This window comes from Crocodylus porosus, unplaced genomic scaffold, assembly GCF_001723895.1.
Source record: "Crocodylus porosus isolate Cpor-Errol unplaced genomic scaffold, CroPor_comp1, whole genome shotgun sequence".
In the NCBI taxonomy this organism is placed as follows: Eukaryota; Metazoa; Chordata; order Crocodylia; family Crocodylidae; genus Crocodylus; species Crocodylus porosus.
In genome coordinates this window covers 1,059,741-1,082,431 of record NW_017728929.1, presented here as the reverse complement: position 1 = coordinate 1,082,431, position 22,691 = coordinate 1,059,741, and the positions used below count along the sequence as shown (strand labels likewise).

Below are 22,691 nucleotides of genomic sequence, written 5' to 3'. Positions count from 1 at the left end.
TCATGGGGTATGGAAGGAATGGCTCTAATGTACGTGCTTCCTGGGAGCGTATAGGGGAGATGAGGACAAGCCACCAGCTGCAAATCCTCCAAGATGTTCCTTTCCCAGGGCTTCCTGGTTCATTCTGTCTTTGGTGATTCTCAGACAAAATGCCTATAAGCAAGTGATTGTTTTCATTCACTGACTCAGTCAGCAATCTGGAGGTAGAAATTCTGAATTTTCAGTAACGAAGTACTAGAACTGGGTCTAGTTTTTATTTCTTGATAATGAACATGGAAAACAGTAGCAAGGATTAAGTCAGAAATAGGCATAGCCTCTGTGTAACCCACTGCAATAATACCTAACATGGATACAGAAATTACAGTTATGTTAACATCATCCATTCTCAGTTAATGAACAAAAGTAAAGTAAGGTCAGCGTGAATCTAATAATTATGCTACAAAACAACCAGCCAGATGGCCTTCAAAGCAAGAGAATGCCATAAGAAATGGCTAGAGTGACAAATTTCCCTTCAGGCAATTATAGCATATAGACTCCATATAGGCCCTATATAATGCTCTTTCATTTCTATATGCAGTTCTGCCATTTCACCCTCTCCCATGAGGTTTTCACTGTGGAATAATAGCACAGTTACTAGACCCAAGAGCTACAGTGCCAAGGGACAAATCCTCACATACTGTACATGTGCTTGTCAATGCATGCTGTTCAGCTGGTGTCCCCATCCTTCCCAGAGTTTGACATGCTCTGGAGTTGTACCGCTTTCAAAAGTCTCTCTGTTTCATAATTATCACTCTTGAATGTTGTAATTCAAGATAAAGATCATTGTTTGTGTGTGCACGGAACCCTTTAGATTCACCCAGCCCATGTTTTAGTCTTTGTAAGCGTACCTTCCTCTTCTCCAAATTATTACTAATATATGTCTTGAACCTACTGCCTCTGAACAGAAGTACCAAAGAGATGTTTACAAAGGACTGTTAGACTCATCACCTTGCATTTGTTATTGCCCTGCCTCTTGAACTGAATAACTTATGTGAAATATCTCAGCTAGAAGACTTTTATAATAATAAAGAGAGAGACACTCTCAAAAATAAAAAGCTCCAGGCCTCTCAACTCCAGACCAGAGGATATTAATGTGAACAAAGGGTAATCTCCATACTTCTTCCTGTTAGGAATCCTCCCAGGATGCCATCTGCCATGCTGCATTCACTGCAGAAACAAGAGGAGACACCAGCTTATGTACTGCCGCTTCTATTTATAAGACAACACTGCCTAAACCAGAAAGTATATTCAATTGATAACTACTTTCATTGCATTTTCATTAGCTATGCTAAAGTAAACTTATGATTGAACTATGCTGGATTCTAGTCATCTGGGCCAAATTTTGATCTTCTCAGAAATGAAACAATTTGAGTTAAAAAGGCACTGGGTATCTGGGTTTTTTCCCCTTCTTTTTGCCCAGTTTAAAAGAAAGTTTAATGGTGTGTGAAAGTAATACAGTGTTCCCCCCATTCCTCTAAGCCCCAGAAGAAACATACCGGTGTGCTTGTCCTGCTGACTGGCCCCTCTTCAGTTCGATGCTTTCCTGTGTGAGGGAGCTCTAAACTGTCCCTGTAGTCTCGGCCCTTGATGTTCTGCATGTCCAGTACTGCTCGGCTCTTCGTGGGAAGAGGAGGTTTGTTGACTTGTCCCTGACTGCTTGGCCCTATTTCAGACCTCGATGGCTTGGCTGGTTTCTTAAGTGGTGCTGGGTTTTCTAAAGACAGGGCAGACTTTTGCTTGCCCTGAACCTTTTCATTCATTGTCTTTTCCTCGGATTGGCCAGAACAGGTGTAGGAGCGGAATCTCGATGTGGGAACCAAGAAAGGTGGGGACTGCTGCTTGCTGGAAGGCTTGCTGCCCTCAGTCTCTTGTGACTTTGTGAGAAGGAAGCTTGGATCTGAGGTGGCGGTGTGCTCCTTCCTCAAGGGCTCTTTCTTTGACATCACCTTCCCCTTACAGCTCATGGAGCCATAGAGTGGGTTGTCAAACATCTCTGGCTTCTGCTGCCCTTCCTCTTGAAGCAAAGGTTCTGCCATGATTTTCCCCACTTCAGCTGGCCTACAGCCATGAAGGCAACATTGAAAGGAGAGGCGTTAGTAAGAGGTGACATTGACTGACTTTAGAAAGTCAGATAAAATGAGCATGAGGGAGTTAAACTGTGACTATGCAGAGATAGCAGAATAACCATTAAACTAATAGGGAGGAAACAGAATTGTGCAGGGTTCTACTTCTGTCTAATCTTTATTGGCCTGAGAGCATAAAAACATGGCACTGTGCAAACTCTGTGTTGACAAAGCAGGCTTTTCTTATAACAGAGAGGAGCCGCTGAGCAAACTGTTCAGAGTTCTGCAGTGGTTTTGTGAAACACAAATCTGAGAATGTTAACTAGTTTCTTCATTTCTGGCTGAGAGGACCGGACTGGACCTCCAAACCATCAACATTCAAAACTTTCAGCACAGTACACCGACATCACAACCAGACCACTCTCTTCTGGTTACCATAGCTCGGGAGTAGCAGTAAAACTCCTTGGATTAATCCAATAGCAGAGTGCTTGGCTAATAACCATGTAATGTACAGCAAGAAAAAAACATTGTGTTCACAGTCCTTTGCAAACTGTTGGATTAAAAATAATGGAAACCTCATGCCCAAATGAGAGAATTGCTGTAGAATGGGACTCCATTTGGGTTTTCTGGGTCCTTATGTGAATGAACCTAAACTGTTGAAGCTTTTAGACAGCAATCAACCAAGCACTTGAATGATCACAGACCAGCTATAATGTGATTGAACAGAACTAAATGGGAGATGAGTGGCAAACATTGAAGGGAACTTTTGACTAAACCTCCCAGGGTTTTAATGGGAATTCAACATAGTCGGAACAGGGCACTGGAGACAGCAGAAACAAGAACTAGCAGGGCATGTGATAAGAGAAGGCACTGCTGGAAGAATGGCTCAAGCTTGCTCTGATTTTCATAGTGGCAAACAAGTTTACCAGGAAATTATATCATGATAATGACACACACAGCAAGTAACCATCACAATGATCGAAAAAAATAGAATGAAGACAGAAAGTGCATACCAGAGCCAGTGTGGAGTAACCTAATCAGTTCATGGAAGGGTCTGGTACATAAAGGATATACATGACAGTCAGATTTGAATTCTGCAACAAAACTCGGTGCCCCTGGAGTACAGGAGTGCTCAGTTCTGTAATGAGCTGAAATGTCAGGAGTGCTGCAAGCAGAAGTGTAGTTAAAAGCATGACAGGCAAATGTGCAAAGGAGCCTGCATTCCTGTCAGAGGGTAGAGCTGCAGGAGGCAGTTGTACAGGCCTCTCTTTCCTGTCTTGCAACATCAGAGTTGGGAAGGAGTTAATCTTATGCACATGCACACACTAAGCTTTCTCTTTTTGCTTTGGCATAGGATGGAGGAGTTGCCACACTCAGTTGCCAGTATTGAGGAGTTCCTGAGTGGGGGAGGTCACCACTGGTGGCCCTCACTCTCCTCCTGTTTCTAAAGACAAAGGACAAATATGAACTAATTCAACTCCACAGCAGAAATAACAAAAAGGTGACTATATTGGAGTGGGAATGTGGGGGTGGACACCAGAACAGCACCAATGCCAGATGCAAAGACTCACAGATGCTCTTGACTCCTGGAAGCAGAACTCCGGCTTGTTGTAGACAGAACAGGTGGTTTTGGAGAGAGGGGTGACTGGGAGGGAGGTGTAGAAGAGGACTCCTTTTGTCCCACTGCAGAGGCATTCTCTTTGGGCTGCTGCTCATAGTTCCAGAGGGCAGGGGGCTGATCTGATGAAGAAATCTGCTTAAGCTGGCTGGGTGCAGATTGTTGCTGGGAGAAGGAGACCATCCCCATATAGTTGGGATTATTGATGTCTGTTGGGGTGGAACTGCAGGAAAGAAAGGGTGCTGAGAGAAGAATGTATGCAGAAATAACACTCCACCTCCACTTGCCTCTCCCCCACCATAAGCTCCCATGACCAGACAGCTACTAAGGAAAGAGTCTAACATACAAAGACTGGTTTGGTTCAACCACAGCAGGCCCCTTTTTTCATTCTGAGGAGAAAATAAATGGAGGGTCTTTCTGGCTGTTCCACTATGGAGAGGGCTGCTAGGTCAGGGCCACCCTCTACCTCACCAGCAGTTTTCTGTGGTAGTAGTAGGCACCTTGCCTCCTTCAGGCTGCAGGAATTTAGAGCCCAGAAACCCTTGCAAAGGATTTTGGCTCCTATCGCACAGCTGGTGGCTGCAGCAGCATTAATAGGCAAATAACAGCAGTGTATGGGCTAGTAACATGCTGTTGTAATCAGGGCACCAAAATCAGGTCTCTAGGGCAAGTCTCCATGGACTGGGAGGTGAAAACTGCAGGCTGCCTTGACAAAAAAATGGCCCCATAAAATATAGAACCTGAAGCAACAACCTGTCCTTCCTCTGGCCAAATGGGAGGACCTTGTGGGTCTCTGGGATGGGAAAGGCAGGCAGTCAAAGCTCAGCTTGCCTCCCCATCTGGTGAAGGTAAAGTAGCAGTTACCGTAACATGTCTTCTTTGCTCTGTGTATCTGGCAAAATGGAAGCACTTCCCCAAAAGCGAGCAACAGCTGCCGCTTCTCTGGCCATCAAGTGAGTAGATTTGGATTTTCTGTTGAGAGGGAAAAAAGCCCTTTTTAGAAGAGGGGCATACACGAATGCCAGGAGCATGGCCCCATCAGTGCACTCATTTGCTGAAACATGTGACAGCTGATCCTGCCTCAGCACAGAGGTGCACTGCCATTCTGTTACTTTATTTGGGGAGGCAGCGTCCACACCACGATGGTGGTTACTGGCAAAATCAGGCCAGCTATTAACTGAAATGTGTGCAAAGAATCAGCTTTTCAGTCCTTACCACAGGTACTTGAATTGTGCCTACAACCTTCAGAAAGATCCATGCCCATGCTCAGCATCAGGCTGTACCTGTGAGGTCTCACACTCTGGTCCTTTACCTGTTAGTTTGGTCCCAGTCTTTGGTGGGATCCAGGGTGCTGACACCCTTTGGCTTCTGCCCGATGGTCTCATCACGTTCAATCTTCACAAAGTCTGGAGGAAAACAGCATGTATGAAAGTGCACTTATGTGGGTCATGGCTTTAGCTTACATCACACTGGGAGGCTTGAGCTTCTCTGTTAATGCCAATAGCTATTTGCATGCAACTGCCTATCAAAATACCAATGCACTGACATGGCAAGGATATTTTGTGCCAGAAAGCTTGTCTAGCATCTCTCCCAGCTACAAAGCTGGTCCAGCAAAAGATACCGCTAAACAAGTCTCTCTTCTTACTTTTTCCCTGGACCATCATGGTTACAATGTCAGCTAATAGCCCATCCAGGTATGATGGTTAGGACACACCCATCTAAGTGTTAACAATGTAGCTGCAATTGTTCTGATTATCATGCCATTGGTGCACATCATGCTTCCTAGACAAAGGAAAGACAAAGGCCCTGATCCTGAACACACTGCCTAATCTTGTTAACAGGAATAATTCCAGAGGGCTTAAGAAGACTCCTTAAATATACATTTAGGCACAAAGCTAATGTTGGCAGAGAAGGCTTATGTTAACATTGGTCACTAAAGACTTGGCAACAAGAAAAACGATGCTAGAGAGTTGCTAGAGGGCCTGACTTACACATCCTATCTAGAAGGAGTGCTCAGAATGTGAAACAGAAGCAGGAATATTACAGTACAGTAAAGACCCAGCAGAGGGACATGTGAAAAACTTACTAGGTGGTAAACTTGGATGTTCACTTACAGCATCCTGCTCTACCGTAAGTGCCCATGTGCATGCTCCTCCCCACCCTCGATAAATGTAGGTCCCCTGCTTTCCCTGCAGAATAACCCTACTTTGTGTTTAACCCAGCATAAAGTTGTGCATTCTGGTGTATGGTAACAGAGCGGCTGAAGTCTTGCTAGAGGTATACATTTTAACCCTGCTCTTGACTCATGCCAAAGGCTGCCCCCAGTCAACCCAGCTATAAGCTGGCACCTGATCATTCAGGCTCAGGAGTCAGAGGTGCCCAAATGTGATGCTAGTAGCATCACTTCTGAGTGTGCCTCTGGCTACAGAAATCAGCATGCCTCAGCCACACTACCCAGATGGACTGTTTGGCACAGGCAAGCCTTTGGTTTTAAAGAATGTACTCATGGGCAGTGATTATAGTGTAGCACACATGCTGTAAGTTCATGCTGTAGTTCACCTTCTACTAGCTTGTTCATGACCCTAAATGAACTGGCCTGCACACTCTGCTATCAAATTACATAAAGGGTTGAAGTGCATCATAATAAACATTCCCAGTGATGCCGGCCTTTTCAGTATGATTTCAAATGCAAACGTCAGCATGGTGTTAGTTGCTTCTTAACTGAGAGAAATGGTAAAACATTCCTACCACCTTAGATACAAACACAATTTAATACTTCCCCATGCACTCTATAGAGACTGGATAGCCACATGCTGGACATGGCAGGTGCCCAGCTGAGCTGTGGTACAGAGACATACATAAGCAAAGTGGAATTTTTGATCATCATGGAAAACAACTGTTAACATTTGTGCTTTGAAACATGCTGCCCAGGGACTGAGGGAACAATATGCTGGAAGACAGAAAACAAATCTCATTTTCTTGTAGCTGAGCAACTGCAGTTCAAGAGCCTTTAGTGCCCTTTTCAATATATCGGCAGGTGACTGGATCAGAGACAGATCTGTTGCCCTGCTATATAGAGGCATTACAAATGGAAACATGGTAATAGAACTCAACAGAGCCTCTGTTAGTGACAGACAGAGGGCTCTCTCTATCTGTTAATTCACTTAAGAGGATAACAGAAAAAACCTGAATGTGACTGCTGTGTCTTTCAGGAAGAGCTCAAGTCATCTATAGGGGTCACTGCTCATCACTGGATCCAGCAGCCACCATCAAGAGATAGTTTTTTTTTGTTTGTTTTTTTGTTTTTTTCTGTTTTTTTGCACCGGTCCTGGAAGCACTGGCTATCTAGAACTGAAACTACTGGTTGGATAAGCTTCAGTTCTTTTGCAGAAATCTTACGAGACCCCAGCTGATCAGACTGCAGTTACCTAGAGTAACCTCCAAACCCAATGTCTTACCATATAGTTTCTCTCTCTGTTTTCCTTGAGATGTCTGTAACTTGACTTCACCTTGGAAGACCCCTGTTTTCTCCCCATGGTGGGTAAGCACAGTATAGAAGGGAACTAGTGATTCTGTAGCTTCTCTTCGCAGTGCAATGCAGCCTTCACCTAGAGAACAGGAAGGGAGTCTGGATGTGAGATGACTTTTGTAATTTCTCTCTCACTCTCTCTCTCTTCAGTCATTGGTTATCTCTGCGCAAGCAGGACAAATGTGACTGGAAAGGGAAACTTGGAGTTGAATCCCAGGAGGGACTGTAAAACATCACAGGAACTTGGTTGGGGGGGGTGTCATCCGCTCCCTCTTTGTATGGGACACATGTAACTTTGGCTGTCTGAGCTTCTGTTATTGGTGAGAAAAGTTTCTGCTTCTCCTATGGATTATCTGAGCTCAGACAGAATCTCTCCTAATGACAGGACTGTGAACTTCAACCGATTAGAATGTGAAAGCCAATAGCACAGACACTGTGTTTCTCTCAGAGAGGGAGACTGTGTCATGTTAAACATCAAATATGGAATAAGCAAGGGGAGCAGTAGTTAGACGATCTGGATAAACCCATATAATAAATAGATAAATCTGCTATAGACTTAGCTGAGCATGTTGCCTTTAATTCATTGTCTTTTTAAGGATGGTAAAGCTAACAGAGATGATGTCTACAGTGCAGAGTCTTTTAATCATCATTCATACATAACATTGCCCACGACCTGTATGTACTTTAATACATATTAAGCTCTAAATCAGACTACAGAGCATCATAACACCTTCAGTCTGTAATAATTACTGCTGTTCTCTCCCACTCTTCCAGTGACTTGGAAAATCTAAGTAGCATTTGACTCATACACAGCTTTAGAGCTATTCACTTACCATACGATTCATCACTGTCTGATGACTTAATGCTGATCAGGATGTGCTGGTCCAGCAGATACTCTGGGTCTGAAATAATTGGAGTCAGCTGCAAGAACAAGTTCAGGAGGGTCAATAAAGTAGAGAGGAAAGTCTACAGAAATAATACCTTCCTCAGTACATTGGTTCAAGCAGAGCACAGCTCAGTCAAACAGGCCTTGCAGGATCTCTCCTAGTTTATTTCACAACCTAAGCCTCTTCAATTACATCTGATAATCTAAGGTAGAATGCTACATGCTTATCCAGTGTCCCCTTTCCGTTCCCAATCGGGAGGTTGCAAGCCATACACTCAAACAGGATATGACTGCACTTCTTTCTACAGCACTGGATTAAGAACCCCTATGAGGTGATAATCCGTTGAATGAGAATCTGGACAGGGTGCTTTTTCTGAACCAAACAGTTCTTGTCTTTAGTTATCCAGAAAGGGATTAGAAATGCATTTGCTCCAAGTCAAAATGTACCACAGCTACCATTTTCCAGTCCTGCCCTTCCACAGAGTAGGAACAGCCTCTGGGTCAAGAACTGAACTTGTGTCTCTGGACTTAGAAGTGCAGGGTGCCTGTACACAAGTGCAGAGGCTGCTCTGATGCGCTGTAATTACAGCACATTGGAGCAGACTTGATTAATCAAATTTGCTGGAGTGTAGTAATTACTGTGCTTCAACAGCCTCCCACATCTTGTGTATCAGCATCCCTGCACTTCAAAATAGAAGTGGGGGTGCTTGAATTAAAGCTCATTGAACGACCTTTAGTTCAAGTGCCCCCATTGCCATTTTAAAGTGCAGGGATGCTGATACACAAGATGCTGCAGTGCTTTAATTAGAGCAGCTCTCTAATTAAAGCACACCCCCCACCCCTGGAGCACATGTAAATGTGCCCATAGTAGCCAAGGCCATGCACTGATAGGCCTTTTAACACAGGTTAACACAATGTTTTCTATATGAAAGATTTTGCTTCTGTCTCTTTCCAGCTAATTTATAAAGAAGCTCTTTTCTCCATGTCTTAGTAAAAATTCAGCCCTTGAATAACATATTTTGTAGATTTGAATGCCCGAGTCTTTTTCAGAGATACTAGGAAGAAACAGTGATTAGCTAAACAAAGAAAATAAGGGAAATGGTTGTTCCTTAATCTCTGTCTCAAGGGCTTTTGATCACCTTTCTAATATGTAGATTGGATCAACTTAAAGAGTTATCCCCACATAGCAGTGTTGGTTAAGAACATAGAAAAAAACCCCAAACAAACTCCAAGCTCACATAGTCATACCAGTAAAACCTTAGCAGGTATGTAGTTATACTGGCAAAAGCCTTTTCATGGGCATACTTCTCTTAGTTGGACAAACAGCTTTAAATTATAGAATCATAGATTGGAAGAGACATCTAGGGTCATATAGTGCAACCACTTACACAGAGACAAGATTAGCTATTCTTAAACCAACCCCAATGCCTTTGAAGTACAAATCCGCCAGTAATCTAGCACTTGAAACCAATTTTTTTCCCCACGCAACAGACCTGGTGGCTATTTATCAAAGATATGAGCAGAAGATTTCTCTAAGAGGGGTGTGACAATATATCTTCCATTTACCTTAGGAAGGGTGTCAACAAACTTCACCACCAGTTCCCCTTCATTCCCATCCTCATTTTCACCTTCCTGGCTCTTTACAAAGCCTGCAGAGGGAACAAAAAGGCAATCACTGGCCAGTCAAGAGTTAGACACATAGGACAAGAACTTGGCTGCAGTTATCTTTTTGAAGGATAGATCTCCCAAGGAACTGCCATTATTCCCCTGCCTTTGGGGACAAGATTTTGAATGCATTGCAAGTGTCAGGGTTGACTCTTGAGTACATGTTTACACAGTACAATTTGCAAATGACCTTACTGTGCAATTGTTAAATTATTTCAGTTAATAGTCAAGCTTGGCATTGAAAGACTGGGTGTATGCATGGACAGGAGAACATGACAGCTCTTCCTACGCCACTCAAGATAGCACACTTTTGAAATTCTAATTTAGGACTTGTAATACACTGTTTCCATAGAAATGTATGCAAATTTTGATACAGCCCAAAAAATAATTCTTTATGGAACTGTCTTCGACAGCTCTCTGACATGTGATGATGTGATGAAGAGTGCAGCAAAGGTATGCTGTCCCACTTACAGGATGGGCCCTGAGACAGGGAATAGCCTAAAAGAAGTACAGCAAGGGCATGGAGTCTCACGTTACATAAACAGCTCAGACTTAGCCCTGTAGTACAGCAAGGCAGGATACAATCTGCGATGCTGATCTCCAGCCCCAGTTACAGAATCTTCTCAGTGGAATTCCTTTTACTTGAATTTGATGCTCTGATTTATTCTGCTGAAACCATAGGAAGCAAATCATTTATATATTAGCATAATGTGCCTCCTTCATTTTGAACATGCCTGATCACTTATATCAGGCCTGACTGAAAATTTCATCAATCAGGCACTTACTAATCAAAGGCAATCCTACTTGACAAGCAAGAGCAACACAAGTTTCTCATTAAAAAAGATAAGCAGATTTTCAAATAAGGCTGATGGAATGGCACAAGGATGACCTGTATCGATAACACCTGATTCTAGCTAAATGGTTCAGTTGTATTGACAATATAGTATGACACAACATTCCCCCCACCCAGCCCATCTCTTCCCTGTATTCACACAAATAGCCAGCACAGTGATTTATTTGGATAAAAAAGCAAAAGAATGATGCTGAATAGAATAAGCAGAGGACTCGGTAAGAGAAGACAGGGAGAGTCATACTTTCTAAGCAGCTAGAGTGGAACTCAATGTAGAATTTGGTTTGAGACTTTGTCTTCAGAGTGGCAGAGCAGTGTAGAAACTCTATCTCCCCCTGGGAGTCTGTGTACTTGGAATCTAGGAGAGAGAGGGAGAGCATGTGAATTCTAGATGAATACCAAAGTTGGAACAACAGAGGTATAACAGGTCAGTTCTGTATCCTGGGCTGTGGCAGTGCACGGGGCAGCAACAGCTGCTCCATTGCTGGTGGCAGTGATCCAGTCATCCTCCATTCATGGTGACGGCTATTTCTGTACTCCCTGTGAAAAAGTGGCAAATGGGGCTACTGCTCTGGCCACTCACCCTCAGTGACACTACTGTGGAACAGCTTCAGCACAGCTCTAGATGAAGCCAGAGCTCTAGATGAAACCAGGTCTTTCTTTCAATGCACACATGATGTCTCATTTTATATCACTAGGCATCCCCCCGCCTTCTACAGTCATACCCACCGTTCTTTGAGACAAATTGTGAGGTGACCCCAACTTCAAAAGTAGCAAAGACAGGGCTGTGGTCACTTGTCATGATATCACTGGTGCAGCCTGCCAATGACAGATGAAAGCCAGTTATTGTCACGGGTTTCTGCTGAGACCCAAAAAGTTGATTGTAAAATCACCATCATTTGGTTGTTTTCCAGAAAATGCAACTGTGTCCTGTGTAACTTGTCTCCCTAATCCAGTGTTTCTAAAGGTCCCTCATCTGAGTTCCTAAGCATGGAATAGTTATGTAAAAAAACACAAAGACTGTGCACAGCTGGTGCAGAGTTACCACCATTAAGCACCAAATGATTCTGCAAGTGATTTTCACTGCTAGATCTTCCCTGTAGGCAAAGCAAGTTTAGTCATCCCCAGCTCAACTTTGTAACATGTAGCACACTTAAGGAGCTAATGATGAGGAAACCTGTACAGTATAGGGAATGCAGCTCTTGTTATTCCCCCGTTACAGAGCCACATTACACAGCAAGAGATTCAGAACTGGATGAGATGTTTTTGCCTGCACTCAACATGAGGATTCAGGATACCCAGAATGCCACCCACTGAAGTATCTCCTTAAAACATGATCTCATTGTCAGACCATATCACATTGCCATCCAAGAGTTCTGCAGGCTCTCTTCTCATCTACGTATATAATACGTTAGCACTGTGCCTGGATGTTTAGAATTGAAGGTTTGCAAGGGAAATATTCTTTCCTTCTAGTCCACTCCCCTGCACAGATGCAGGATCTGCTGTTCCTGAACTATCCTAGACAGATTCCTGTCCAGCCTCCACCTGCAAAGCTCCAGTGAAGAAGATGCCACAACCTCTCTAGGCAGCTTAATCTTTTGCCCTGCTGTTCTCACACTTAGGAAGCCTTTCCTGAGGTTTAATCTAAATGGGCTTTGCTGTAGTTTAAGCCTACTGCCTCTTGTTCTGCTCTCTCTGCTTTTTAAATACTTGAAAACTGCTCTCATATCTTTCCTGAACCTCCTTTTCTCCAAGTGCAACATACCTAGCTCTTTAACTTTTCTTTGTACAGCTTGCATTCCAGCCTCTCTATCATGTGTTGTTCACCCCTGGATCGTCTTGAGTTTCTCCACAGCCATCTTAGAGAAGCACTTGGTATGATCAATGAAACCCCAGGACCCAATGCCAGGGTCCTGGGCTAGTCTTCATTCCTCCCCCAAATTGCCTTCCTACGGTAAGCCTTGTTTTAGCCAAGAAAGAACACAGACAGCTCTTCTAATACCCCATCAAACCCTGACTGAGCATCAGGTGAGGGAGGGACTCAAGAGAAGCATATAGTGCTCTCACCTTCTGATGACAAGGATGTTGAGGCTAGTCTGCAGGGTGAAAATATAAGACCCAAGACTAGCCCTGATCAGTTTTTTAATGACTTGTGAGAGGACTTATGAAAGGTGTCAGGCTGCTGGTAATGAATAAGGAACTCTGCTTGCCATCTGCCCAGAATGGGTAACAGTGGGGTATCCCTTCACATACCACCCTATTAATGGGTCATAGTCTCAGCTGGTCTAATCTGCCTCACTTACATCCTTGCAGTGAAGTAAAACCAACTTACACCACTGAAGGCTGGTCATTTGCATTTTGATCCTGATCTGAAAAGAACATTTTGTCTCTAAGGCCATTTAGTCAGGTTTCTGGAACCATCAGTCAAGGAGGGTATGTTTTTATGAGGTGGAAGCCTCTTTCCCACCTGGATCAAGACAGCCAACTTATTTCACATGGCACCCTATCTCAGTGAACTAGTTTGCTGCAAACTGACCTACCCAAACAATGACCAGCACTGCTGGCACCAACATATATGGACATCCTGAAAGTCACAGCAGTGAAAAACCTGGATTGCTGTTGCCAAGCACTTAGCGGTGTGGTGTAGATGGCGACATAACAAACCCGACTGTGTAGCCTTAGCTGGAAGAGAGAATCAAGCCAGAAAAGGAATGCGTGGCCTGCACCCACTTGATCCACATTATTCAAATAAAAGCACAGCAGACTGTATTTTCCAGCCTGGTCAGGTTACAGAGAAACAGTTAGCTCCAAACTCCATGGTTTAACGTCAGATTCCTCCTGTGCTGCAAGCCTGGCAGTGTAGGGGGAGCCTAGAGACTCCACTCTGAATCATTTCCGTTTCAGACCAATTGTTCTGCTATCTACAATCTGTTGTCTACCCACCATAGGACTGGCAGACCACATGCACCATAGGGTATGATTTCCAGAGCACTCTGTCACACCAGGAGGGCAAATTGTACTTCATCTGCAAACCAAAGGAGAACTGATGTTAAGGAGGAGGGAAAGGAACAGTTCCCAACAAAAGAGGAGGAAGTTTGGTTGCCAAAGGGGGAAGGGGAGTGTGCGTGCGTGTGCGTGTGCGTGTTCTTTTTGCTTGTTATTTGGCAACACTGCAAATTTTAATCCTAATTTTTTCAAGAATTGGAGGGATTTTTAGGTTGCTTTTCTCTGTGGGAGTTCTTTTCCCTACCCTAGCATATATATTTTAATAGGGAGGGCTGTATATTAGTCATCACCTACCCCTGTGGCTTTCTGTTTTGTGTAGGCATACTTCTCCCGGGTACCTCTTTCAAAGCGATAGGTTGGAGCAAATGTGATCTCTTCTTCCTCTGAAACAGAGAAAGTGGGAGCTGTGTTACTGCTAAACTTCAGAAGAGCTGTAGGACATGGAAAAGGATAACAGGAGGAGAATTCAAAATCTTACCAAACTGCAGAAAGACCTTCTGGTCCTTCCTCTCCATGAGAAGCTGGTCAAACGGCAACAACTCTGGATACTGCTGCTGTCTGATTTTCTGGATAATATTCTCTGCTTCCTGACAACAGGGAAGCAGTAGAGTTAACGATTATGCCAAACCTCCTTCTATTTACACCTCACTGGGGAGCAGGCTAGTACACTGGAATCTCCCTCAGTCCCAAGTTTACCCAGTAGCAGTTAAAAACTCACTGACATGCACCTTAGATTCTGCCATAACTCTGGGCACTGGTCTACTGAAACTGGCCCTAATCATCTCCAAATTGTATCTGAATATCAAATTTACCCCATTTTTACCACACCTCCTACCCACTAGGCCTTATCTGGGATTTTATATGGATTGCCTCTCCCTCAAGCATCTCTACACCTCTTCTGACAGATCTGGGCCACTGTACAACAGAGTTGTGAACTGAAAGAAGATAGTATAGGCGTGACAGTCAACAATGGGTGTTTTCTCTCCTGCTGGCAGTAGGATTAGTGATATTTTGGGAATGCCTGGAAAAGGATGGTAGGTCAGATAGCCTCATTGGCATGCCCATGGCTTGTTAATTTTTGGCAAGGGACTATTTTAACTCTTCCCTACCACTCTTATGCCTTTTCAAGTGGCAGTTAACTTGGGTCCTCTTTCCCATTCATCCCCCCCAGTTCTATCTTCTTTCTGTATTGCCTTGAAACAGAAACTGGAAGGACTTCTGACACAGTGAAAGGCTTGGACTCAGAACCAAAGAGGGGCTCCTAACCGTTGTAGGAAGGTCCACACGGTAGTTCAAATCTCCCAACCAGAAGAGATGTGTAAAGCGGTGAGTGATGTTAAATGGACTTAGCTTCTTATCTCCCAGTGTCAGGAAACGCAGAATGCTTGTGTAGTTTTGATTTCGTCTAGTAAGACAAGAAAAGGCTGACTGACAGACTGCACCACCACAGCGGTCCCCAGTGCCTGAGACTGCTGCTTTACTGAATCCAGTTCAGCTCAGGGTACAGAGAAAACCAGGATTTAAGCCTTATTTTTCTTTAGAACACCCATCATCCTCTCACCCAGCCCCAGGGGACAGCTAGGCAAATGCTTAGGAATGACCAAGGACGATGCAACTGTAACTGAACCCATGCAGAGGCAACTGCAGAAGCAGCCAGCAAGCTATGTGCTGCCTCAGCACCTGCCTCAGACAAAGAAACCAAAACATCCAGAAAGAACCAGAAGGGTTTCCCTTACCCATGCCAGGAGAGGAGAATGCCTCTGGGGCCTGCACAGTGATATACCACGCTGCCCAGACAACCTGGCAAGTGTGGGTATAGAGACATGCTGTGGGGAGGCGGAGGCAGGAGCTAGGTGTCCATCTCATATGCAACCAGGGGAATTCTCAGGTGCTGCAAAGCAGCCTGCTGGGCAGCACTATAGCTTAAGGTAGCTCTTGATTGCTCTGCTTTAGGCCAAGGCCTGTTTCTGACCCTGAAACAGCCCAAAAACACAGGTTCAAAAGTTGGCCTGGAGCTACCTTTAACTGTTCTAGTACACAGTGATTTTCCGTTTGGTCCTCCCTAAAGGGCCAGGCTCAAATCTCTGACCTCATTTCTAGACAGTGGAAGAAAGGCAGCTAATTATGCTGCCTGGGATCTACTCTAAGGGAAAGGGAGCTCCTAGTGACAAAGCACCTGGACAGGAGTCCCAGGCCACTGCATTCCTGGCCCTGAGTCTGGGCTTGGTCCCAGGAAGGTGTTACCAAGAGGATATTCCCTTGGTTAGCATATCTCTTCACTCCAGCTCTCCTTAGGCCCAGAACAGTTCCTTCAAGCTGCATAACATTCCTGAACTGGTCCCCAGCCAGTACCAGGATCTGGAGCCACATTTGCTCCCAGTCTTGCACTGAACATGGCCCAGCCAGGCTCCAAGATGCTACTCTTTCAATTTGTAGTTTAACAGTTTGGTGTATACAATGAGGTATCAGAGAGAAGTTAGATTTCTAAATCCTCTAGTTAGATTTCCTGCATAACACAGGTCAGGGAAATTCACATATTATCTCCTATATCAACCCCCGCGTAGATATACTTTACCTGTGCTTCTTTTCACTTCCTGAAGTCAAATGGCTGTTAACAAACCCAAAGGAGGTTCCATTAAACATGAATGACACCCCCACAGCTCCTTTATTACCTAAGAAAAGCAAAAAGGAGGAAAAAAACCCTGTTAACAAGTAAATTCACCTCCAGGCTGAGTGACACTGGTAACAAAGATAATGAAGCACATAACACTTCTTAAGTGAAGTGGGGGGATGGAGCAAAGGGTGAGGCAGGCTGAATCAGGAAAGAAAGAATGACCATGTGCAGTACAGAATGTAGGTAAGGTTTTACTAAAGAAGGCTAAAAAAAACAAACTGGGATAAAAGCAAATTTAATATCACTCTGAAGCCCAGCCCCATCCTCCCAGTCAGGGGTGAAAGATGCTGGGAAAAATACATCCAAGGCCAGGATTGAGTACACATGCCGGCAGATCTCCCTTCCTACCACCCCTTCTCTGCAAGGTAAGATATTTGTCTGTCTTGGTGCAGATAAATCTAGTTTGGCCAGGGTTATGACTCAAATATTCCAGGCTAGGAAAGACCAGGGTAGCAGGAACAAGATCAGAGGGAGAGAGCTGTTTCCTGTGAGAGTCCTGGTGAAGCTCAGGCCTACTGATGAGATTGTTTCCTTACCCAGCGTGTTTGCAATTCCTGTTTTCACATTGTCTGTGGAGATATGGCTTATCCGGTTCTCATGTTCTGGCTTGGCCAAGACAACAACCCTGATGTTCCACAGTGTATGGATTGCGATCTGCCAAGGGATGGGAGGCAACAGATACATCACTGCTTATAGGCACTAGATGTACTACTTCTCATCCACAACTTCCCCAAACTCCATGACTCACTCCCAGTGTTACTTTTTTTGGCTTTCTGGGGTTTTCTTTGAGTGAAGGATCCACACTCCTGTGTTGTATGTAGACATTTCCCTAGATCACCTTGTTTGCACAAAACACAACTTCCTATGATCACAAGCAAATGCTAATCGCCATCAAAGCAGTCACTATCTATAATAGCCTTTCAGGTAAGTCTAAAATATAATGTCCCAGCTGGATCTGTCTCTAAAAGCAAGACATACTTTTACAATTTCCTCCTCTAAGATGAATATTCATTTGTTAAAATGACACCATCACCTAACCAGAGTAAGTAGACTGCTTTGAGGGGATCTAAGATCAGGGTTGTCCTTTGCTCCCAGCCTGGCAGGCACTGGGTATGTTCTGAGAGGCTGAATGCTCTGACTTTGGAGGGTATCATTTGCAGCAATATCTCCAGCTGATATGAGAAATGTATCTTAAGACGGTCACAGGCACACCCAGCCCCTCCTCTCTCAGATGTCTGATCACTGCAGCATGGAGGCTTTGAGAAGAGGGAGGCTTAGGCAAAATGACTGTGTCCTGGGGAGCCGGAACGGGATTCACCCGCGGCAGCGGTGGAGCCGGAGTGGGACATCTGCCACTTGTTTACGCTGGCACGGCCAGAAGTCGGTGCCAGTGCCAGCAGTCGGATGCCAGTGATAAAAGCGGCCGCTGAGGAAGGACGGCCACGGGATCCAGGAAGGAGCCTCACTCCCACCGAGGCGGAGGATCCCAGGGTAGAGCGAGCTGACAACCTCGCAGCCACCGAGAATGAGGCCCTCAGAGGGGGACGGGCCCCGACCCCTCAAGAGGAGGGTCAAGGAGTGCCTGGAGCGGACGAGCTGCCACCCGCCTGTCCCGAAGGATAAAGAACAGCAGCCGTAGCCGAGCGGCTGACCTCCCTGAAGGTGAGACAGGGAACCCCGGCAGGGAGCTGCAGCCCACCCAAGCAGAGGGGAGGACATCAGCGGCGGCCAACCCCAGCACGGCAAGCAAAGAGCAGCAGATGGACTCTGAGGACGAGGGATCCAGCGGCGAGGAGTTCTGGGACTGCGAACCCGAGGCGTGCTGGACTTACAGGTCCGGGGTTGGGGCACCGGCATCGGAAGGCGATACCTCCAGGGAGGGTCGGGCCCGGGAGGGCGCCGAGGAGGCGCAGTCGGGCAGAGGCCGTTGTCGGCCACCTATGGCTGGAGACTAAGATAAGGGTTGCCTGTAGGGGACCTAGGAAGGTCCAGGCTAAAGACCTAGCTAGTAGGGTTGTGGAGACCTAGCTTTAGTTTTCCAGGTTCTTTTCCATTAAAGGAGGAACCCCGGTCAAGGAGTATGGCCGGGGAGTTCTGGCCAGGGGCCCGTAGTGGAAACCCCGTCTTGGCCGGGACCCGGTCCCAGGACACCCAGGGCACGAGGAGCCCGAAGATAAGGGTCAGCTGGGCCGGCGAGGCAGCCGGCCTCAGGACAGGGAGCTGGGATATTTGTTAGAAGGGGACACCCAAGGAGGCGTGAGGCCGGGGTGCAAGGGGTGGCGGAGCCCTGCAACGTGACCGCCGGGGATCCTGGGCTGTGGAGTGACCAGGAACCGCCCTACTGAACCTAACAACAAGTCGTGGTGGGCGAGAACCAGGGCAGGGACTGGACGACCTAACACCTACTTCGGGTCAGCGGCATCCCAGGGTGAGCAGCGATGGTCCTCCATCCTCAGGCGGCTACCCACGGGGAGAACCACCCCCCCAGTCCGGCAGTCATAGACTGTTCACTCCCATTTTTCCCCTAGCTACTCTGATGCATGCTAGCTTCTTTCCTCTCTGAGCTTTATGGCGTAAAAGAGACTCCTCACCACTTTAAAGCTGATACTGGTGATTTCCTGCAAAGATTGTCTCAGAATCTCCAGCCATTCCTTCTCCCCTTGGGGGTCCTCCTGTGTGCCAATCACATAGATGTCATGGGGGATGTAGTCAGCTGTGTCATCCCGGGTCTTTCCCTGCCCTTTAGAGAGGAACCAGGATGTGATCTTCTTTGGTGGAGGTGCCGCACCTTTAGCAAATCACAAACCAAAGTGAGTCAAAACACTCAGTCAGATCCCTAAGGATAGTGACTTCATGGGGATTAAATGCACACAGCCCAGAGCTATGGACAGAAAGAATGGACTTGGTGTACAAATGAAGGCCCATAGGCCTAATTTGTGCCTGACAGAAGGAAATCTCAGTGGAAGGGGCTGATGTTCTGCCATCTCATCCCTACAGAAGGAGACATTCTCTGTTCTCTGCCAGTCCCCCATCTGCTGCAACTGCCCACCAAGGCCACTGGCCCCCAGTAATGCAGAGTGTGGTCCATCAGAGACAGGCTGATGGACCACACTTCCTGTAGGCTAGAGTGCTATAGGGCTGGCATAACTCTGCTTTTACCACCCCTCTCACCTGTATTGAGCCCATTTGTGCCATAGCTGAGGAACTGAATTTGTGAGTTTAATAGTATTAACATGTTGGCCCATATCAGTTAAACCAAAACACCTGCTCAAAATGGGAGAGATAGATGCATCTTGGTTTTACTAGACACAGAGGATAAATTCCCATCTCAGGCCAGAGGTAGGTGGTTTCTCCTAAGTATGTTTAGGAATGGAAAGAGTGTAGTCACTGGACATGTTCCTTTACACTGATCATGCCCTCTAGCAACAAGCTGGGGGTGGGGGGAGGAGAAGGGGGAAGACATGGCTATGATGCCAGCCCTGGGCCTCCCAAGCATTTCCCTTACATGGAGAGATTGCCAAATAGCTTGCCATCCTGATTTATGGCCCCTTTGTTCTGGAGCAATGCAAAGGGACCCCTGTGTGAATCTATCCTGGAAATCAACTCCCTCTCCTGTCCCAGTGGAAGACTCTCTTCTACACAGGTCCCTGACTGCACAAATAGACAAAATCTGGATTCCAGCATGCCCCATGAAAAAGTAGGTCAAGGTTAAGGTTGATGCAAGTATCTGGAGGAATGTAGGAAGGACCAGGCAAGAGGGGGGCTCATACCCATGTTCCAGGTCCCAATGAAGATGGTTATCATGTCAGGCTCTGGTTGCTCAGAGTGCTTATTCTTCATTTGCTGCAGAAGCTGGCAGAACCCTTCTCTCTTCTGCATGGGAAGGAGCAGAGACACTAATCATGAGATGACTGGCTCAACTGACAGAGTCACAGTTCCTTCTGAAAGAAGAACTAGCTAAACAGGAAACGCCTAGAACATCCGATGGGCCGAGCTGCTCTCTGTCTGCTCGCCTGCAGGCTCCACAGAGGCTGCTTCTGCCTGTAACACTTGCTTAGGCCCTCTCTAAACCATAAGAAAAGGTGATATGCCTTTAGTTAGCACACATTACCTGCTGGTTCTAAAAAGCGTAGCGCAGACAAGGCTGTGGATTACTTTAATACATGTGAAGCTGCTCAAGTGGAAGACCAGATTTCTGGGAGCATGTGGTAATGGCAGTGCACTGCATTTACACAGAAGTTTTCAAGTGTTTTGATTACAGTATAATAGCCTAGTCTAGACACGGCCTCAGTAGGCTTTAAGATGGGGGAATGATTTTGGCTTAACTGCCCCACCACTGCCTTTGCCAGCCACTGATCATCCAATGAGTGCTGTAGCTTGTTCTGACTCATTGGGGATTATTACTGTGTTGATGCTGTATGGTCTGTCCATTCACCCTTGCTTTTACTAAATGCTCCCAGGCTATGTGAAAAACATTACTTGAGCAGAGCAGATTAAATCTCATAAATCCCCTTGTTAGTTCCATTTCCAAAGGGGATATGGCCCTCCACCCCTAGCTCAAAGTATGAAGTAAGGGACTGCATTGTCCCATACCTTGGAGTCAGAAAACACATATTCTTTCCTTTGTGTTTTCTCTTTTTCAGTCTCCAGCACGATCACCAGTTTGTTAGGGAACTTCTGGGACTTGATGAGCTGCAGGACTAAGCAGAGGCTGAGTGTCACCAACATAATTTTAGGCATCAGAGCACAACAGAAATCCTCCCCACTGTTCAGGAACGAGTGTTTCCCTCAGACACCCCTCTTCTGAAATCTGGGGCCTCCTTTGCTCTGCATGTAGAAGCTGCCATTTTATAACCTTTACTGAGTACATATTCCAGCCAAGGCTGCCTCTGAAAAATCCTTTATAAGTGCAGCCTGGAACCAAAACACTGTCTAAGATGCTTTCAGTCTTTTTTTCCAAGACACACAATGGACCATGGACTACAAATATTACTAGCCATTGTATGGAACGTATACAGAGAAGGGGAAGCTACTTGTCCCCCTCCAAATTTTTCTGGAACCAATATGAAATTCAAGGACAAGCTACCTTTTAAATCTGAACATTTCTCAGCATTTTGATTAGTTGTGCTCAGAGGGAGAGCAATGCTCTGGTGAAATGTCAAAACAGAAATTAGATAGGGGTGAAGTAAGAGACCTTTTTTCAAAGATTTGGTTTATACTTTGAAATCAGGAGGGAAAAAAACTCCTTCCTGTTTGAGGTCTAACCTGACCCATACCCTGAATTATGGAGTCCTGCCACCCTACAGACAACCTCTCCTCTTTGCTTCCCAGGGAGCCAATTTGTACTCCTTCCCGATTAACAAGCTAGGGAAGAGGAAGCGAGATCTGATGTCAAAGATGGTTTTGTCCCATGTCCTTTAGCACAGGCATAGGCAGTTATTTGCCTGGAGAGCCCCTTAGGGAGTTTTGGTGAGCTGTTGTGGGCTGGGTCAGCACCCAACCATACCCCCTGCCGCAACAGCTCACCAAAACTCCCTAAGTGGTAGATTACTAGACTTGTCCAAGGGCACCAGATGTAATGGGGTGGTCTCAGCCCTGCCTGCTCGTCCCACTCCCAGGCACCGCTCCCTACCTGCTGGCAGCCCCATCCCATCTGACCAGTTGAGTACACCCTTGCCCGCTCCATATGGCATCCCCAGCAATGAGTGCAGGGTGGACAGGTCAGGGTGCTTGGGCAGCCAGAAGAAGCCACTGCCACCAGGTCTGCTGGGAAGCAGAGCCCAAGCACCACACTGCCCCAGGCCCCCAGCGGTAGTGAGATCGGTTGTGGCCCAGACTGCCCCACAAGCCTGGGCTGGGTGGGGCCCAGGGACCCTTCTTGGACTAGATAAAATCCACTGGCAAGCCACATCCAGCCCATAGGCCATATTTTGCTTGCCCCTGCTTTAGCACCTAAGCAGTTCTGAATACCAGCCAGGAAAGATAGATCAGATGCTGCTCTTAATCACTGTCAGAAACAGGTCATTTTCCTAGGGAGTCCTAGGTGTAAGCTCTGTCTGCTATTTTTTGCTGTGTTTAGAATTGGAGTCCAAAGAGGAATAAGAAAAATAATTTCCCTCAATAAAAATCTTTAGTCAACTGCACAAAGTGAATTTCAAGGAGAGACTAGACTTTAGGAGGGCTGACTTCAACAAGCTAAGGAGGATCGTTGGGGAAGCGCTGAGGACCCAGAGGGGAAGGGAGCCAGATGTCCAAGGTGAGTGGTTGCTCCTTAAGGAGACGATCCTCCATGCCCAAAGGGAGGTAATCCCAACAAGGGTCAAAGGGAGCAGGAGGGCACATAAACCCCCATGGCTCACTA

General features: G+C 46.0%; 1 protein-coding gene across 1 annotated transcript in view; it reads right to left on the bottom strand.

Annotated features, from left to right (window-relative positions):
* Positions 1-232: 232 nt before the first annotated feature.
* The window catches only part of INPP5D (inositol polyphosphate-5-phosphatase D), an 82,479-nt gene continuing 60,020 nt past the window's right edge, over positions 233-22,691 (bottom strand). Inside the window, exons 10-28 of the mRNA XM_019542885.1 lie at positions 20,924-21,030; positions 20,101-20,203; positions 18,922-19,118; positions 16,867-16,984; positions 16,232-16,328; positions 14,923-15,061; positions 14,135-14,243; positions 13,951-14,039; positions 13,594-13,675; positions 11,380-11,469; positions 10,895-11,008; positions 9,702-9,784; positions 8,083-8,170; positions 7,179-7,328; positions 5,033-5,126; positions 4,585-4,692; positions 3,674-3,943; positions 1,536-2,097; positions 233-1,206 (exon numbers count right to left, since the gene is read on the bottom strand). Of these exons, the coding sequence (XP_019398430.1) occupies positions 1,204-1,206; positions 1,536-2,097; positions 3,674-3,943; positions 4,585-4,692; positions 5,033-5,126; positions 7,179-7,328; positions 8,083-8,170; positions 9,702-9,784; positions 10,895-11,008; positions 11,380-11,469; positions 13,594-13,675; positions 13,951-14,039; positions 14,135-14,243; positions 14,923-15,061; positions 16,232-16,328; positions 16,867-16,984; positions 18,922-19,118; positions 20,101-20,203; positions 20,924-21,030 (2,603 nt within the window). The 3' untranslated portion in view covers positions 233-1,203. The remainder of the gene's footprint in view (positions 1,207-1,535; positions 2,098-3,673; positions 3,944-4,584; positions 4,693-5,032; positions 5,127-7,178; positions 7,329-8,082; positions 8,171-9,701; positions 9,785-10,894; positions 11,009-11,379; positions 11,470-13,593; positions 13,676-13,950; positions 14,040-14,134; positions 14,244-14,922; positions 15,062-16,231; positions 16,329-16,866; positions 16,985-18,921; positions 19,119-20,100; positions 20,204-20,923; positions 21,031-22,691) is intronic.